This window comes from Scomber scombrus, chromosome 12 (assembly GCF_963691925.1).
Source record: "Scomber scombrus chromosome 12, fScoSco1.1, whole genome shotgun sequence".
Classification (NCBI taxonomy): Eukaryota; Metazoa; Chordata; class Actinopteri; order Scombriformes; family Scombridae; genus Scomber; species Scomber scombrus.
Window position 1 is genome coordinate 18,096,787 of NC_084981.1, and position 16,608 is coordinate 18,113,394.

Sequence of the window (16,608 nt, forward strand, 5' to 3'; positions counted from 1 at the left end):
GCTTACATGATGAGCAGATATAGAATAATATGCATTAGTATGCATATAGAATAGTATGCATTTATTTTGAGTCATGGTTTTGGGTTACATAATAAATGTAAGTCCAGCATTCACTCTTTTTAGCTTCGTTTTGCTATCCACTAACTCCTAAGGGAAATATCTGGCTTTTTAGCTGCTAAAAGCTTAATTGTGTTCTTTTTGTAATTGCAAACTTTTTCTGTCCACTCTTTGGTACTGGCTAGGTAGTGTATAGAGGGATTATCAAAGCTGTTTTTTGCTGAAAAAAGCTGCCTACTGCAGTCGGAAACAACATTTATGAGAGTGTTGAGAGTGAGTCAATACAGTAAAATTGCGAGCCATAAAATCCAAACAACGAGCTGAAAGATGTAATGAAGCTACACAGAGCTGCAGAGTCAGGAGATAATTATCTGTGGGTTCATTACTACGAGTGAAACCACTCACATTACGCTATCATTTGATCATTTGTTAATATAAAAATATTGATCGGAGTAACTTTGAAGTCCCTCTCCACAAAATGTGTTTCTTATTCATTCAGTTGGATGTTTGAGCTTCGCTGTGCAGATGATATGTGTGCAGAGTTTGACACTTGAAGGCTGTTTTCACATTCATCTGCTGAAAGTGGAAAGTTTCTCTGTGCTCATTGAAAATCTAATTTTTAGTGACGGACCTACGAACATGATTTGTGACACCACAAATAGTGTGGAAGCCAATCCTGGTCCAATATTCAAAGTACTCCAGTGTGATGTGGACACTTGAGGCGCGGTGCACAAACACTGTCAATAGACGTTTCAGTGAAGTAGGTGATGTCTTGTCAAGGAGTTTCTGAATCAAACTATTTGTATGCTGATCATCTGCAGCTCTTCATCAAACATCATCATCACTGTGGCTGTTTCTGCTTGTACTATTCTTCCATGTATTATCCAAGTATCTCCAGGTGTTGTGCCGACCTGTTTTTAGTGTTGCTCATGAAGCTCTGATAATTTGAGGAACAGGAAATGGAACAGGTTTCTTTTCCTGTAAGCTCTTTAAAAGTCTCCCAATATTTATCCATTTAAAAGCTTATAATATTAAACAGTAAAACAGGAAATGCATCGGTAGTAACTTAACACAACCATGTATGTATTATAAGAGCAGGATACTGGACCAAAAATGGCGCCCATTCAGTCCAATAAGAATTGCTCATCTGGCACATATGGCAAAAAGATTCTAGCTTCTGGGTTTACTTCTGCATTATTAGGCCCATTGAATATGTGCAGTTAGTTCCCCTGCTGGCCCTGCCTGTGAGTTCCCGCTCAGCCTATAGACTTAACATTGTGATGAAGTCACAGATGTTTTAATATTTCTTGACAAAAAGAAGGTTTTGCAAATATAAAACCTTCATGGATCAAAAATTCATAATATAAAGAGCCATAATTGACCTTGTCTGCTGCTTGAGGTGTCCTGTTTTACAGACGTCTCTTTTACAATGGTGGTCTATAAAGAGACACAGGAGCTGCCTATTAGAGAGAGAAGATAAAGGCTGCATAAAGGCCCAGTATAAGGTAAATATGTAGTTTTTTGTACTGTGAAACATGCAAAGCTACTCTAATGGAGTCCAAAAATAAAAATATAGAGCTGGAAAGTAGATTAATAGGTCCCCTTTAAGGATTTTTACAGAATGGAAATTTCTCTGTAATGCTATGCTAGAAATAAAATTAAAGGTAAAATCTTTGGACAGGCAAGAGTTTACTCTCCTATAAAAATAACAAACTTACTCCAATTTCAGTTTTGGGTCAGCAGTGTAACTTTAGAAAAAGACTGTGTTTTTTGTTTTTCTTACACAGTTACCACTTTCTGCCTGTAAACAATTGTATTTACTTTTGATTTATATAGTTATGTGAAATTATTGTGGCATTATTATTTCCTACGAACTCCAGAAATAGTAACTATTGCACTGGTATAGTAACTATAGTAGTTTATGGGGATTCAAATAAATAATCAAATCCATCCCCTGAAGTCCCTCATTTTACAAATGTAGAGTGAATACAGTAACATAAGTAGTTGCAAATTATTTCTTCCACACAAAAATAAAAAGGTCATCATGGGTTCTGGCAAAACCCTAATTCTGATCATAACGTTGCCTTTCTTTCATAATATCTAAGTAAATCTACTACAAATAGAATCACATTAAAACAAATAAAAGACAGACTTTGATTGGGCACTCAGAGTTTGTCTTTGAACATTGCTAGTGCCTGGAAATTACAGCTCTGGCCAATGTCTTGTTGAATATACTGTAATTTCCATCTTATTGCTGGAGAACATGAACCAACATAGTATGAGCTACAGTTCATTATGCTGCTCAAGATGAAACACAGAGATGAAAAATACATTTGTACACTTATTCTCGATGGAGCAAAGGAGCCTGTACGTGTATTTCACTATGACTTATTTTATTAGTTGAAAGTCTTTTCTTTTAAGTTGCTTCAAGCAAAAAACATCAATTCATATGCAGCAAAGTAGCTAGCACTTCAGAGAGCTGTAGCTGTACTTCTTTTTTAAACAATGCTGTCTACTTTTGCGTGTCTTTTATTAGTCAACGAACATCATGTTGAAGATGAACTGTGTCAGCATTGGGTTTTTTTCCCACTGTTTATAAAAGGGATTTTAACAGGAGGAATTGTAATATGTTCTCTTTGATGTGTTGGATGGAAGAGTGTTTGTTATGAAAGGAAACCCAGGCTTTATTTCAGTCCCCCATTTCATACTGTGACAAGACTTAATAACCTGTATTACTGCAGACAGTTCTTGGCATTATATTGATATCTCACGTCTCTCAGTAGCTCCGACTTGTTGCTAATTAAATAAAAGTCAGGACAACCTCACAGGTGTCACTGTCTAATTGATATTGAAGGAATAGTTGAATGTAATTATTCTTACTTCTTTGAAACAGTTATATTAGAAAACCGTGAGCTACACTTTCAGAGCTGCCTCATACGCCATTCTCTATAAGGGCCCTTTATTTCCGAGGGCACAATGTAGGTGTAGCATCCATAGCTGTATTTAGGTCAGTGGTGTTTTCACACGGAATCAGTAATTGGATGTACAGAAAGCTCCCACTAAGGTGTAAAGCGTGTGTAGAGCGTTCTTTGTTCCATTTTGACCTAGAAGATGAAAACATTTTAGCAACTTTAATTCTTGGTTTTCTCGTGTAAAAGATTGTAGAACCTGGAGCATCTGAAGCAGAAGTAAGAAACCACCAAGGGAACTAAGATCTTCACTGAATCAGAGCACTCAAACATCACGTTATTCGTACTTCCTTCCTTCTTATTGCTATTTCTCTCAGATACTTAAAGTTTTACACGCACAACCTTTGTGACTGTGTGTCATGTGTAGAAAAGCCTGTATGTTCATTAGTTGTATGAAGTGCGTCTTGTGGAATAGTAGATATTTTAATTTTGTAACATTCTTCCTAATGACCCTCACTAGTGACCCTTTTTGACAACTAGTAATTGCTGGTAATTTCATTTAGAGAACTTACATCAGTAAAGCATTTATTTAGTTCAATGATTTATTTTATTATTTTATTACATTATGGATAATACGCTTATTTGTTTTCTTGCAGACACTTAGATGAGAAGATCAACACTGTTCTCATATTTGTCCATTTAATATGAAGCCACATCAGAAGACGATTATCTTAGTGTTTTACAGAGAGGTTATGTGCAGGACTGTTTCTTGGCAGGGTGTGATGACTTCCTGTACTCTTGTTGTCACCATGATGTTACTGTTTCCACGTGTTTTTAGTCTCTGTATATTAGTTGAGCTATCTGGCTGCTGGATCCTGCTCTGTATTGAATGGACAGATGTGACAGGGGCAACTGCTATTCTCATTTAACTCACTGAAGAAAGTGAATAAATGTAAAAAGTATAAGTATATGTTTAATACTTTTATAAAATTCTGTAAATATACGAAGATGGATGAAAATCTGATGACACTTTACAGCCTATGATGTGTATTGTTTCATTTTTTTTATTGACTTTAATAAGTTATAGTCAAATATATACCTTTCTGGCAATTGTCTCAACAGAAATGTCATAATAAGCTACACAAAGGTAGAATACATTGCAGAGCTGTACTGTACGAGTCACTGTTGGCCGAGTCACCTTTTAAATTCTTTTACACACTTGGAGGGCTTGGAGGTGCTGGCTTTGCAACTGCTGTGCAGATATTGAACATTAAATTTTTGCCATCGTCAAATTCATTATCAGAGTTCTTATCCTCTGATCCACTTTTATTAAATTCTGTTTAGAAATAATAACTGAAAAGTCACATCTCTGGGGCCTCATTGTGTTTCCCCGCTTTTATATGGGAACTCATTTAAAAGCCGTTGAGACCAGGCCTGTGTGGTTAAGAGCAGCTATGACAGAGGTTATCTGGTAGTTTGGAACATAAAAAATCTCCTGTATCTCTGCTCCGCACTTGACTCTCCTGTTTGCACATTTTCCTGTTTGTACATTACATAATTTGTAATGTTTACAAAATAACCTGACCTCAAGGCCCATTTAGGAGTTGTTTTGAGGCTTGGGGTTTTCCCAGTTGTCATAGAATTGCAGATGTTCACATTTCCATTGTTTTCCCTGATAACTTTAACTACACCTCTTCCATGTTTAGCTGAAAAGTTCAATTATGACCTTGGTAACAGCTCCTCTACAACTTTAATAGCTGTAGTGGAGCTTTCTCTATTACATGATATTGGGAGATTTTGGTGAAATAATTAAAAAAAAAACATATGCATGCAATACTAATTTTTACTTTCTATCAAATACACAGTATGTTGCACATAGTTTATATGCAAATGCTATTTTAGGCTTATGAGATCCCACTGTGGCACTCACTCCCTCTTGCAGTCCATAAACACCTGGCCTATAGATTTGCACTTATCCTTCATTCCCCTATTTTGATTTTCCTTCCTTACGTTGTTTATTCTCCTATTCATCTCAAGAGGGGGACTCCATGGGAAAACTGTTGATTGGATTGATACAGTATGAATGAAAAGCAGTGTATTCTGTTTCTGCTGAAATGGAGGGCAGATAATGCTGCACATGTGCATTTTCTATTAATTATTTATGCATGAATAGTCTTGCCCTCATATATACAGTACACCCTTCCCCTCCAAGAAGATACGCATGCAAGTAAATGTGAAAGTCATCAGGAAATCTCCCTGATGCAGCAGGTAGCATACTAAATGTATGTAATGAGGTGGATTTTGCCTCAAGTCCAGCAGCGCCCTCCATTTGACAGAAGACATTGTGGCTCATTTTGTTTGTTTATATTGTTGGCTGTGTCACTTCCCTGCTGAGTAAAGTGGACATCAGCCCTCATTTGAATTCACATTACCTATCAGTTAATTAGTAATACAGTTCATGCTTGGAGTGGAATGATAAATGGCAGAAAAATAGCTTTAAAAGAGATCTGCTTTGTAAGGCTGTTTAAAGAGAGGGTGGGGGAAAGATGTTTTTGGCTGCCAGCAGACTTTTTGTTTTTTAGATGTGTGACCCACAGCTCATTCTCCCTTGTGTCCAATATGGGGATTCAACTATGGTTCACTTAGGTTGAAAACATGTGGGATTAACCCAGTTTTAGTTTGAATTTCAGAGGTTCCCAAAGAGGATGAAGCCCATGAGGATCATCATGAATGTCATATTTCTTTTCTGTTTGAAGAGTAGGCTTTTTTCGGAGAGAAATGACGGATGTGGCATACACACTTTAATCTTTATCCACACTAACATTGGGGACTGGTGTACACAAAAGCCTTGCACAAACTCATACTGCACAGCATGCAGCTCTCTCACTCACAGCATTCACATTAAGGGGGTCAGTATGCTTCCAAAGAGGTGGTTGTCGGATCGTCAAACAGTATCTGAGATTCTTGAAGTGGGGATGCTGCATTCAAAATTGTTTGTAACTGACAATCTAAGCACACCCACTTCACATAGCCACTTACCAGGTGTATGGAAGTGAGAATGAAGGCAGGGTTTGACCTTGTTTGTCCTTCTTTATTCTTCACGGAACTACTTCTGTCACTATTCGTGAAAACAAAATAACACCATGAAGCGTTCAAAGAAAGATTATTAGAAATTAATTGTATCTTGCCCCTCTTTATGATGGCAGGCTTTTGTCCTCGCTTAAAATTGTAGGCATTCAGAACAGCTATAAACACTTTAGCCTTCAGATGTAGTCAGTCAACCTTTAGTGCCATCCCTGCTTTGGTATTTTTTAGTTAACACAAACTCATTCAGCATCTGAGAGATGTACATTAATTGCGCCACACAGCAGTGGAAGTGTTTAAGTCTTTTATTAACAAGTCTGCCTGAATTTCCTTTTATAGCTCATTTTTAGTGGCACTCTAGCCACAGCCTGTGGTTTCATTCATGCTGCTTCGTCTGTCCAACGTGGTTTTCATGCACCACTAAAACCAACAAACTACTGTCGGGCATGTGTTCAAATACCCATTAAATATAGGGGTTCCCTTTTATGTTCTTGTTAGCTTATTATGCTCTGTGGATAAATGGGACTGTGGGCCACACTGAGAGCACAGGGCAACCGCTGTCGCAGACAGTTTGAAGTTCAAAGTATTGCAGTTGTGTTGGCGCAGGAGTCATCGCTGAATTTCGTCTTCAAAGAGCAGCAACATCAGACTTTTAAGAGACAGAACGGCTGAAAGTGAAGACATCACCCGCCGGGAAGCGAGGAAGAGTAAACAAAGTATGTAAGACTGAATTTCTGCATAGTGTACTAATGAACTCTTGTTGTACCCCACATGACGTTACACATGCACATTCAGTCACACGAATGCTTTATGTGCTCATCTCAAGGGATTAGAAACAGGCCTAGACATTAGATGTACAGTAAATAGAGACGCAGCGTGCTTCCTTTGGAGATAGCAGGAGTGTGAAACCTCAAATAACCTCTCCCCTCATCTTTAACACTCCCTCTCGACTCCATCTTCACATCTCCTCTGTGGGTTTTTAACATTTATTGGACTTCACAGGAAGCCTGCTGGGCCTGCTACAATACAGGCATGCTCAAGTGAGGCTGTGGGAGTGTTGGGGACAGCCTCAGTTGTCTATGGGAGAAGAAGGAGTAGAGCTGGGAGAGACGCCCAGAGAGCAGAGGGAATAGTGACTATGATTCCCACATTCTTTTTGAAGCCACTGATGTGGTTTATTATATTTCATCCTATGCCTGTATATATACATCCCACATTGTTTGCCTCCCAAATGAGCAGTCTTTTAAGAGCTAATTAGCACAATTGGCTTCTAACTTTGTACATTTTACTTCAGTATAAGTTAAAAGGAGTAAAATGCTATGTTTAAGAGAGAAAGTGGAAAGGAAGAACAAAACCAACAGAATGCAACGCCAGTTTTTGACCTTCTGCAGTATATAAAGTTGAAGAGGAAAAGAAAATAAGTAGTGGGAAAGACAGTTTCATCCTGCCAGTTGGGTTTTTTTAAAACTAATTTTTTGTCTGAAGATATACTAAAGGCTGAGTTCCTCATAAACATTGAGAGCATATATTATTGATGCTCGGTCTGTGGCTGTGGCCCTATTGCAGAGGTCCTTTAGGGGACGGCGCATCTCCCCATAGGGACAAGAATGAGCTTTTACTATATCTCAGCAGTGCAGTCCACAATGTTTAATAGTGCAGCACAGTTGTCTGAGGGTCTCTTGCCTTTGTTGCAGGGTTGAAACATTATTGTTGTGTGTGAATTATTAAGGATATTACAGAGCAGTTTTGATTTGTGCTGTTGGCCGTGCTGTCTTTCTGCCTGTTGAACAGTTTTATTGTGATACTGTGATATGTGAAATGTGATGTCAAATCTCTTCTTTCGAGTCAAGGTAATTTGTTAATGATAATCTGATGATCTTTTTTACAGAAAGTGGTCCAGACAAAGCTGAACTGCAAGGGGATGCAGCTAAACCAGAGCCCTATGAGACCACCATACCTCGGCTGCTGAAGGGCATGGAGCATGGGCCTCTCAGCCAGCTCACGCCTGGGGTAAATACTCACAAGGCCATTTAGCAGAACTAGCTTACTGCTAATAATCTGGCTCATACTGCAGACTAGCTGATGCCAGTGTGCTTTAGCCAAGTGCAGATGTCTGGCTTTTTGTTTAACATAACCACAGAATACACTTCACTCCCCTGTTGCCTGCCTCCCTGCTCCTGATTTTCTTCAGTAGAAAGTCCCCTCCTTAGCTCTGTTTAGCCTATGTTGTGGTTTCACTCCTTTGTTTTGAATAAGTCCTCTTTTGTTTGTTGTATATAAGTTAGCCCCATAGGCGATACATACTGTAAAATGATTCCGGCAATTCTCCAGCCTTTTGGTAATAGTCTTTTCTGCACCATAAAGTAGATATACATACAAGACTGTGCATGTGCACGGTCAAATTAGCGCTCTCTGGTCTCATACTTGTGTTCAGGCAGGGAAACCAGTGTGCCCCACCTACTACATCTGGAAAATTAAATGTTTGAGATTCGGCATTCCCCACCACAACTTCAGGAAACTTTTCCAGAGAAGGGAAATGCGTAGGTGTTGAGAACTCCCTGAGCAGTTACAATCTGAGAGAGTTGTTTTTTTCCAGCCAGTTATATTCTCCTTTCAAAGTCAGTCAATAAAGTAGGGCAGTGATGTTAATTACTTCAATTGTCTATCAGCAAACAAGTCACATGGCAGACAGGGGGGAAAGTGCAACTTAAAGCTTTATGGAGTTAATTATGCACCCCCTTTTTAACATGAAGCATTTATATTGAGGAGATGTAGAGGTTTTACAGTAGGCCATCTACAAACTGACCCTTCCGCAAATTAAACTGACCGCCAGGGCAGCTTGTGATTGTCTTATCATAGATTGCACTAAGACTTAAACCTCCAAGGATAACAGATTTATTTAGCTGGCCCTCATGCCAATGGAAGGTTATCAAGCAGTATTGCAGAGTCATTACTTACAGTCTTTGCTGGACCGGTGAGGTGACATCAACTGTGCACGCACGCACACACACACACACACACACACACACACACATGCATAGACATATTACACTAAGAGATGTCACAATCAAAGATGACACTGTAGGTCTAAAATATAAGAAATGACATGCTGTACATTTCAGTCTTTAAACCACTGGCAAGTCATACTATACTAACTCTACCCCTGGCTGACATACACACACACACACATATATATATATATATATATATATATATATATATATATATATATATATATATACACACACACGTCAAATCTAGGTTACGTGATGAATATTCCAGTATCCAATATTTAATATCGTTTTTGCTCTTAATCATCTTCTTTACCAATTAATATTGACCAGAAACCAGCAGTTTAGAGAACTGTTGTGGATAGAGAACTTTTAAGTTGTACATCAGTGTAAGCTAGAGTCCAGTTTACCTACATTTGTGTCATACACAGACTTGGGAAGTGTAGGATGTGGAAGCTTTCTTCCTTTTCCCCTAACACTATTGTGCCCTGCCACATCCTGCTTTGCATCAAGTGTCAAAGTAAGGCAAAGCCTTACACAGATGCTGTTCCACAGACAGGATGGGTGAGATCCGGGCACCACCTCAACACTCCTATCATCTTTTTGTGTTTCAGAGTTATCCTGCGTCACTCCAGCTACTGGTACGTGCTGAAGGTGAACAGCTGACCCTGGTGCTGGAGAAAAATGAGTGAGTTTTACTCTGATTAACTTCAATTTCATACTTACTGTGGGCACCAGGACAGAGGAAACTAGATATTTATTATGTTAATCACACAACGAGAACCGAAAGATAAACCCATGCTCCGAGCTAGGGGTGGGTATTGGCATGAACCTCACGATACGATACGTATCCCGATACTTGGGTCACGATACGATACATATCACAATATTGCGATCTAAAGAGTTTATGTATTTCAGATTATATTGATTAGAGGACAAATTGAGTCAAATCCATTTCATTCATAACAGCTATTTTTTATTTCAATGAATGAAACATTAACAATATTTGTTTTATTTCTTACAGCTGAAACACTGAGCTGAAAACTGAAATAAAGTGCACAGTAGTTTTTCACAGTATGAAATCTGAACTGAAGTTCAAATGAAAAGAAAATACCTATGTGCATGCAGTAAAAAAGTATAAGAAAATAAAGTGCAGAATAGCCCTTTTGTTCCTCTAATCAAAATAAATAATAAAGTAAAAAAACATAAACATTCTGAAATGGATAGACCTAAAACTTGTACTTCACTTGGTTTAACCGCTTTCTTCACCTCTTCATACATTGCGGGTACAGCTGTGTCCACCATGTACCCTCGTTGTGGTATCTTGAAACGTGGCTCTAAAGTGTGCAGCATCCACCTGAATCCAGCATTATCAACGACGCTATAAGGGAGTAAATCCTTACAGATAAAGTGCACAATCGCCTCTGTTATGCGCTGTGCGCGAGGTGAGGTGGAGGGCAAAAAGTTGTGCAGCGCCGTCTGGCTCGGTTGAGGTTTTGGCGGCTGCTTCAACACCTCAGCGTGGTGTCTCAAGAGATGAACTCGCAAGTTTGTTGTGTTTCCACAATATTTTACCCGCGCGAAACAAATTCTACAGACAGCGTTGTCTTTGTCGAGCTCCCTTTTTTCTTTGTTTTTCATTTGGAAGCCGAAGTGCTTCCACACGTCGGCTTTAAATTGCGGTGGTGTTATCAAGTTATTAGCCATTTTGATCGTAAATAAGCAGCTTCCTCTAGCACAGAAATGAATGCACCACACAGCAGAGTGGCTCTTAGGCGCCATCTATCGGACTGGAGGCAAAGAAACCCTACTGTATTCACAGCGCGTCTTAACACCAATCAATCATTATTTTAACAAAGTATCGATATTTGGAGTTGAACAAATCGATATTTTATCGGCCAGCAAAGTATCGCGATATATTGGTGTATCGATTTTTTTACCCACCCCTACTCCGAGCTATAGCATGCTAGAGTTACTGTATATGCAAGGGGAGGAGAAATTGTATAGGTCTGGATGGTGATATAGTGTATTCAAGAGGGAGAAAATAATATTTCCCCTAGCGATTGGGCCCTTTTATGGTTCAGTTTCTCTGAAGGGCCGAGAGATGAAAGCTGATAAAGAATAAGGCAGAAGAGAGCTCTGAGGATATGCTTGTCCTCCCCTTCTTTTGCTTTCCCTCTACACTCCTCTCATCACTCCACTCCCTTCCAGACTGCGGAAAATAACTGCACTGTGAAACAAGGGGTGGTGATCATGTGGAGTTCATAAATATGTAGATACACACACATACTCATGCACAAATTGTTCCACATAGAGAGGAAAGATTGCTGTATAGCCAGAAAGAAAGAGTGCATACAGGCCAGGTTACATGTTTGGGAAAATTTACAATCTCACAAGAATGATGGCATCGCTGACTCAGGTCTTGTTTCTGCCAATGGCTCTCATTCGGAGGGAGTGGAGACATAATATTTTACATGGCTCCTTTGGGATACAGACATTGACACTAGATTGATCGACTTGGTCTACAATAGCTCAGACCCCATCACTGGTAACTCTAGAACAAACTCAGATCGGACCACTTAGATTCTCGAACTGCAGAAAACATGTACGTTTGGAAAATGTACAACCACTGCTGTTGTAGAAAAGTAGAGCAGTAACTACTAATATTGATGCACATGTACACATTCATTCTGTATTTTACATCTGTCGTAAAACAGTCAACACCTGGAAAACCACATTAAGAAAGATTTAAACAGGCCATTATGTGAGCCAATGAACATTTAGCTTATTAAACACCCCTCCTCCCATCTCATATCATCTCACCCATAACATAATAAGGTACAGTACTCTGCCAACACAATTCAAGTTACTTGCCAAACAAACTCAAAATGTTCCTATATACAGTATATATACACTGTCCCTGTCAAGAAATTACACACACCTTCAAAAAAACAAAAAATGCTTTTCTGACTGACCCTACCCAGTCCCTGTTCTGCTTGTGACCTCCAATGATCTCAGCATCAGCTGTGAGTCATCCGTCACCAGCTTGAAGCCTGGGAGCATGCTGCCATTCCCATCCGGCCTGTTCCCAGTCAGGCCAGATGTGTCCTCTGATATTGCTTCATCAGTTCAGCCAACCCAGAACAGGTTGTCTCTGACCTCTACATGTGTCTGTTTTGTCTGGGGTGGACAGAAAGATCAGTGAAAGAGAATGTTAGGGCGCATGGATGTTTGACTGGAAGTTTTTCTGAATAGTTTAAGTAATGTTTTATATCTGACATTTGTCTTATTCTGATATGTACATATATTTTCTTAGATACGATATCTGCACATTGCACACTTTAAAGTTACTTCAATCCAATCTAGCTGCAAGAACAAAATATGGGAATTTAAGGGAAGTTTCTATAATAGTAGCACTTGAGAGTTGTGGTGCGCCAATGTCCTTTTTTTAACTCAAAGCTGCCCTCCCTCACTTGCTGACGCACGCTGTCAGGATGGATATCCTCACTGGATATTCTTCACTCCTGCTATTTATTTTTTCTTGCCAATCTGTCTTTTATGTTTAATGCTGCAGGGCTGCATGTTAGGAATTAGTTTTATCGGGTTGAACTTAGCTATAGGATGTTCTTGTGATAATGTATAGCTCCTTTTTAGCAACAGCAAAATCTTATGGGGTTACATTTTACACTTCACCCATCCTACTGGCTAATTATTATTACAAATGTATTTTGAGCTGCCTATATGTTCAGATCTTTAAATATGAACATACATTTAAAGGGAACATGTATGAAATTATTTTAATACATTGTCTTGTTTAATGGTCCAAACTAACATCTAAATAAGTGTGATATTGCTTTTAATAATCCTTGAAACAAGCAGGTGAGAAACATACAGGGGCCATATAGTATGTGGAAGCTGTTTCACTTTAATGACAATGTGATGTAAGTGAACCACACTGAAGGCTTGAAGGGAGAAGGTTAAGGAATAACAGGAAAAAGCACAAAAAACCATTAAAGCTTGTACACTGGAAATGAATAGATCTGAATGTGGAGAACTCATAGGATACATAAGTGCGTCTTTGTGCTGAGTTATGGCAAGTTTTCTTTGAAAGCTCATTTGTTTTTGCTTGAATCTGCTGAGCCTGTGCAGTTTACTCATTTGGCGCCACTGCAGAGCACACCTGTTCCAAGGCCAGTGTGAAATGATCTTGGTCCTCACCAGTATAAACACGCTACCGGATCCAATTAATAAGCCGCTGTTTGTTAGCCACTTGGCCCTGTACCAGGAAAACTTGGCTACAGCAAGACAAGTACAGATCTACTTAGGGGAGAAATCAGTGGTGGCCTCTATGTGTGTGTGTGTGTGTGTGAGAGAGAGAGGGGACTTGCTCCATTGGTGGCATAAAGCAAAACTAAATGAGTTTCCAGAGATTCAGAGTCTCTATTTTTTGTACACCTTTTAAATGTAGTGTCGATTGCAAAACATACTTTAGCTTAGACTGAATTTGATTTCCCTGGGCGGTAGAGGCCACCTATTTCGTGTCCTGGTATCAAACTGTCTGAATTAAAAAACATATTGCTGGTGAGTGAGCTGTTCATGTTTTTCACAGACTTGGTGTCTTGGTGCAAAGCTCAGTTCACAATGTTTGTGCCATCTGTGCCAAAAAGTCAGTTCACAGTATATTTTAGTAGTTTTTCATTATTTCTTAAAATAGATAGCTTAGCATGGTTACGAAGGAGCAAATGTTTTCCTGTTACCCTGTCATGTTTTTTTTCCTCAGAGCAATGGGAATGACAGCGTCATATACAATATTTAAGGCTTGATGTCTTCTACAGAGCAAACAGCGCTGGACAGACAAGCAGACTTGTGCCAAGAGCGGCTGCTTTGATGTATAGCATTGATCTATGGCACAGTTGACCAGCTTCAAATGATTAATGGTGGTGGTATGGGACATTCCACATTAGTCTTGATTAAAGACTTCAATAGCTCTGTCTGGGGGACCAAGGTGTGTGTGTGTGTGTGTGTGCGTGTGTGCGTGCGTGTGTGTGTGTGTGTGTGTGTGTGTGTGTTTGTGTGTGTGTGTGTGTGTGTGTGTGTGTGTGTGTGTGTGTGTGTGTGTGTGTGTGTGTGTGTGTGTGTGTGCGTGCGCGTGTGTGTGTGTGAGACAGAGACAGAGACAGAGAGAGACAGAGAGAGAAATACAGCAGGGCCCGTTTAGTAAAGTTTTCTACAGTTAGTGTTATAATTTGTAGTTTCTAAGGCGTGGGATTGTTTGGGATTTTTCAATATCCGTGCCCATGAGGAACTTGGGTACCAGTATTGATTCAAATTTTTTGGTACAGTACCTTACTTAAACAGCAATATTTACTTAAAGTTTGTCAACAGTAACTGACATTAGCCACCACAAGCGAAGGAGCATATCGGACAGAGTAGAGCTGTAGCAGCAAAACTATAATGCTGGGTATCAATCCCCAGCATTAATTGATAATGCATACAGTATAGTGCAAGTGCTACATAATGTGAATAACTGAACTGTTTAAAAAGCACGTTTCATGATATGATTTTTTAATTTTCAATATTATAAATTTGACACTTGTGTTGAAATTACTGAATGTAGTTTACTTTATAGCCCACAAGATGTATTGTCATTGCTAGTCACTACTTCAGTCTCAATCAACTCTCCTGTTTTTATTGAAATACCTGTTTTTCTCCTTTTCGCCTTTAAGCACAATGTCCTGCATTTGTTCAGCTCTCTGCAGAAGACCACGTTTCCCAATGAGAACATTTCCTTTCATTCTTCTGCGGCAGGAAAGAAAAGAGGAAAGAACCCTTTTGAAACACACGGCCACATCTAAACAACATCATTATGTTTCCGACAAAAAATCCCCATAGCAACATCCTCTGTGAGTTTTCTATGGGAAAAAAGATGCACTCCATTTCAATAACACAGCTGACAATGCCAACATCTCTCTCAATGTGTGGTACCACAGAGGAGGTATATTATTACACAGTCTGTTAAATGAGAGGCTTGGGCCAGATAAAGACAGATCCCAGGTTTCCTTTGCACTTTAATTGGATCTGTCAAGAGTATGAGATAAGTTGAACTGTATATGGCTCTTTCTTTCAGCTGTGCTATTTATGTGAAAAAGAATTGGCTGCTGGCTTGGTTGGCTGTCAACTTTGATGCCTAATCAGGGTTGTTAAATGAATTTTTGTAAGTGTAACTATTCAGTAATGATTGGTTTCCCTGCAGTCTAAATAAACCTGTGCTGACCTGATGACCTGATTAAGGCGAGGAACTCGATGGATGGTAGATGTTCAGCGGCAGCAAACTTCTCTTAGTACACTTTGGCAGTTTACTTCCTCTTCTTCTTCCTCTCTAACCAACTCCTCCATCACTCCCACTCACTGTTCCTGCATGTCTGTGTCAGGTTTTAGTGATGCTTTCTTCCTGTCGCATGTCTTACTGTTTCTCTGTCTACACCCAGGTTTACTACCCCCGTCTGTATCTTTTTGCTGTCTCTTTCTATCCCTTCCTCCCACGCCCTCTGCATGCATGCTCTTGTTGTCACTGAGCAGCTCTTCTGTCACCATGCAACCTGACACCCTGTCAAAGCCAACAGTGGGGAACGTTGGACCTCAGGCTGTTGTTTGCTGCCAACACATGTGTACTTGGACTTAGTTGCCAAGTCTCTGTGTGACTTTACTTTGGATGCCAAGGCATTTTGTTCTGTCTGTCCCAATCAATTCATGAATTATTACAAGGTTAAACATTGTCACCTACAACCAAGGGGTTCCTATTAGCGGTTTTGTTGCACTTTGCTTCATTGTGTATGCCACTGTTCTAATTTCACATTGTGAAATCAAAGAAAATTCTACTGCATATCATTTTTTCCCTAACTGAATTCAATGCAAGAACATGCCACTAATGCACTGCTTGAAAAACTACCTCTGGCTTCGACTAAGAAATTAAAAAAACAAAACTAGATCGTCTGAACTTGGCTTATTATTTGCTGCAATACAATAGAGACACTGCAATGGCCAATCAAATGCGTGGATATGCCCATTCCTGAAGAAAACCTAATTTCTTCTGTTTACACAACTATGGTTACAACAGAGGATAAAATGCTGCTGTTGTTACTTTCCAGGGTTATAAAATCCTCCCTTTTAAACTATGGTGCAGTGCTGTAGTGTTTCACAATCCTTCAAACTCACAGATATATTACTAAAATCATCCTTTCCGAATAATCATCACCTTGCTGGCACCTTAAACAACACACCACTAACAATGCAAGAGTGTCATACAGTAGCAGAACTGTGGTTGAGAGTCCTTTACCTGTAGCTGGCATGTTGTCAGTATCAGGCTGAGAGTCAAAATACTTTGGCAGTCAGCTCCTCTTTCACATTGTGCACATGTATGAAATGACAATTATCCCAAAACACACAGCTTGCCCATTTTAGTATTGATCTGATTGCGACTTTCGCCTCTTTTTCCCCCCGATGACATTGCAGTTGTAGTTTTTGTTAAGCTTAGAGCACATAGTAAT

At 39.4% G+C, this 16,608-nt stretch overlaps 1 protein-coding gene across 1 annotated transcript in view; it reads left to right on the forward strand.

The window, feature by feature from the left end:
- Positions 1–8,005: 8,005 nt before the first annotated feature.
- The window catches only part of adam12b (ADAM metallopeptidase domain 12b), a 78,525-nt gene continuing 69,922 nt past the window's right edge, over positions 8,006–16,608 (forward strand). Inside the window, exons 1-2 of the mRNA XM_062431111.1 lie at positions 8,006–8,060; positions 9,676–9,749. Coding sequence (XP_062287095.1) covers positions 8,025–8,060; positions 9,676–9,749 — 110 coding nt within the window. The 5' untranslated portion in view covers positions 8,006–8,024. The remainder of the gene's footprint in view (positions 8,061–9,675; positions 9,750–16,608) is intronic.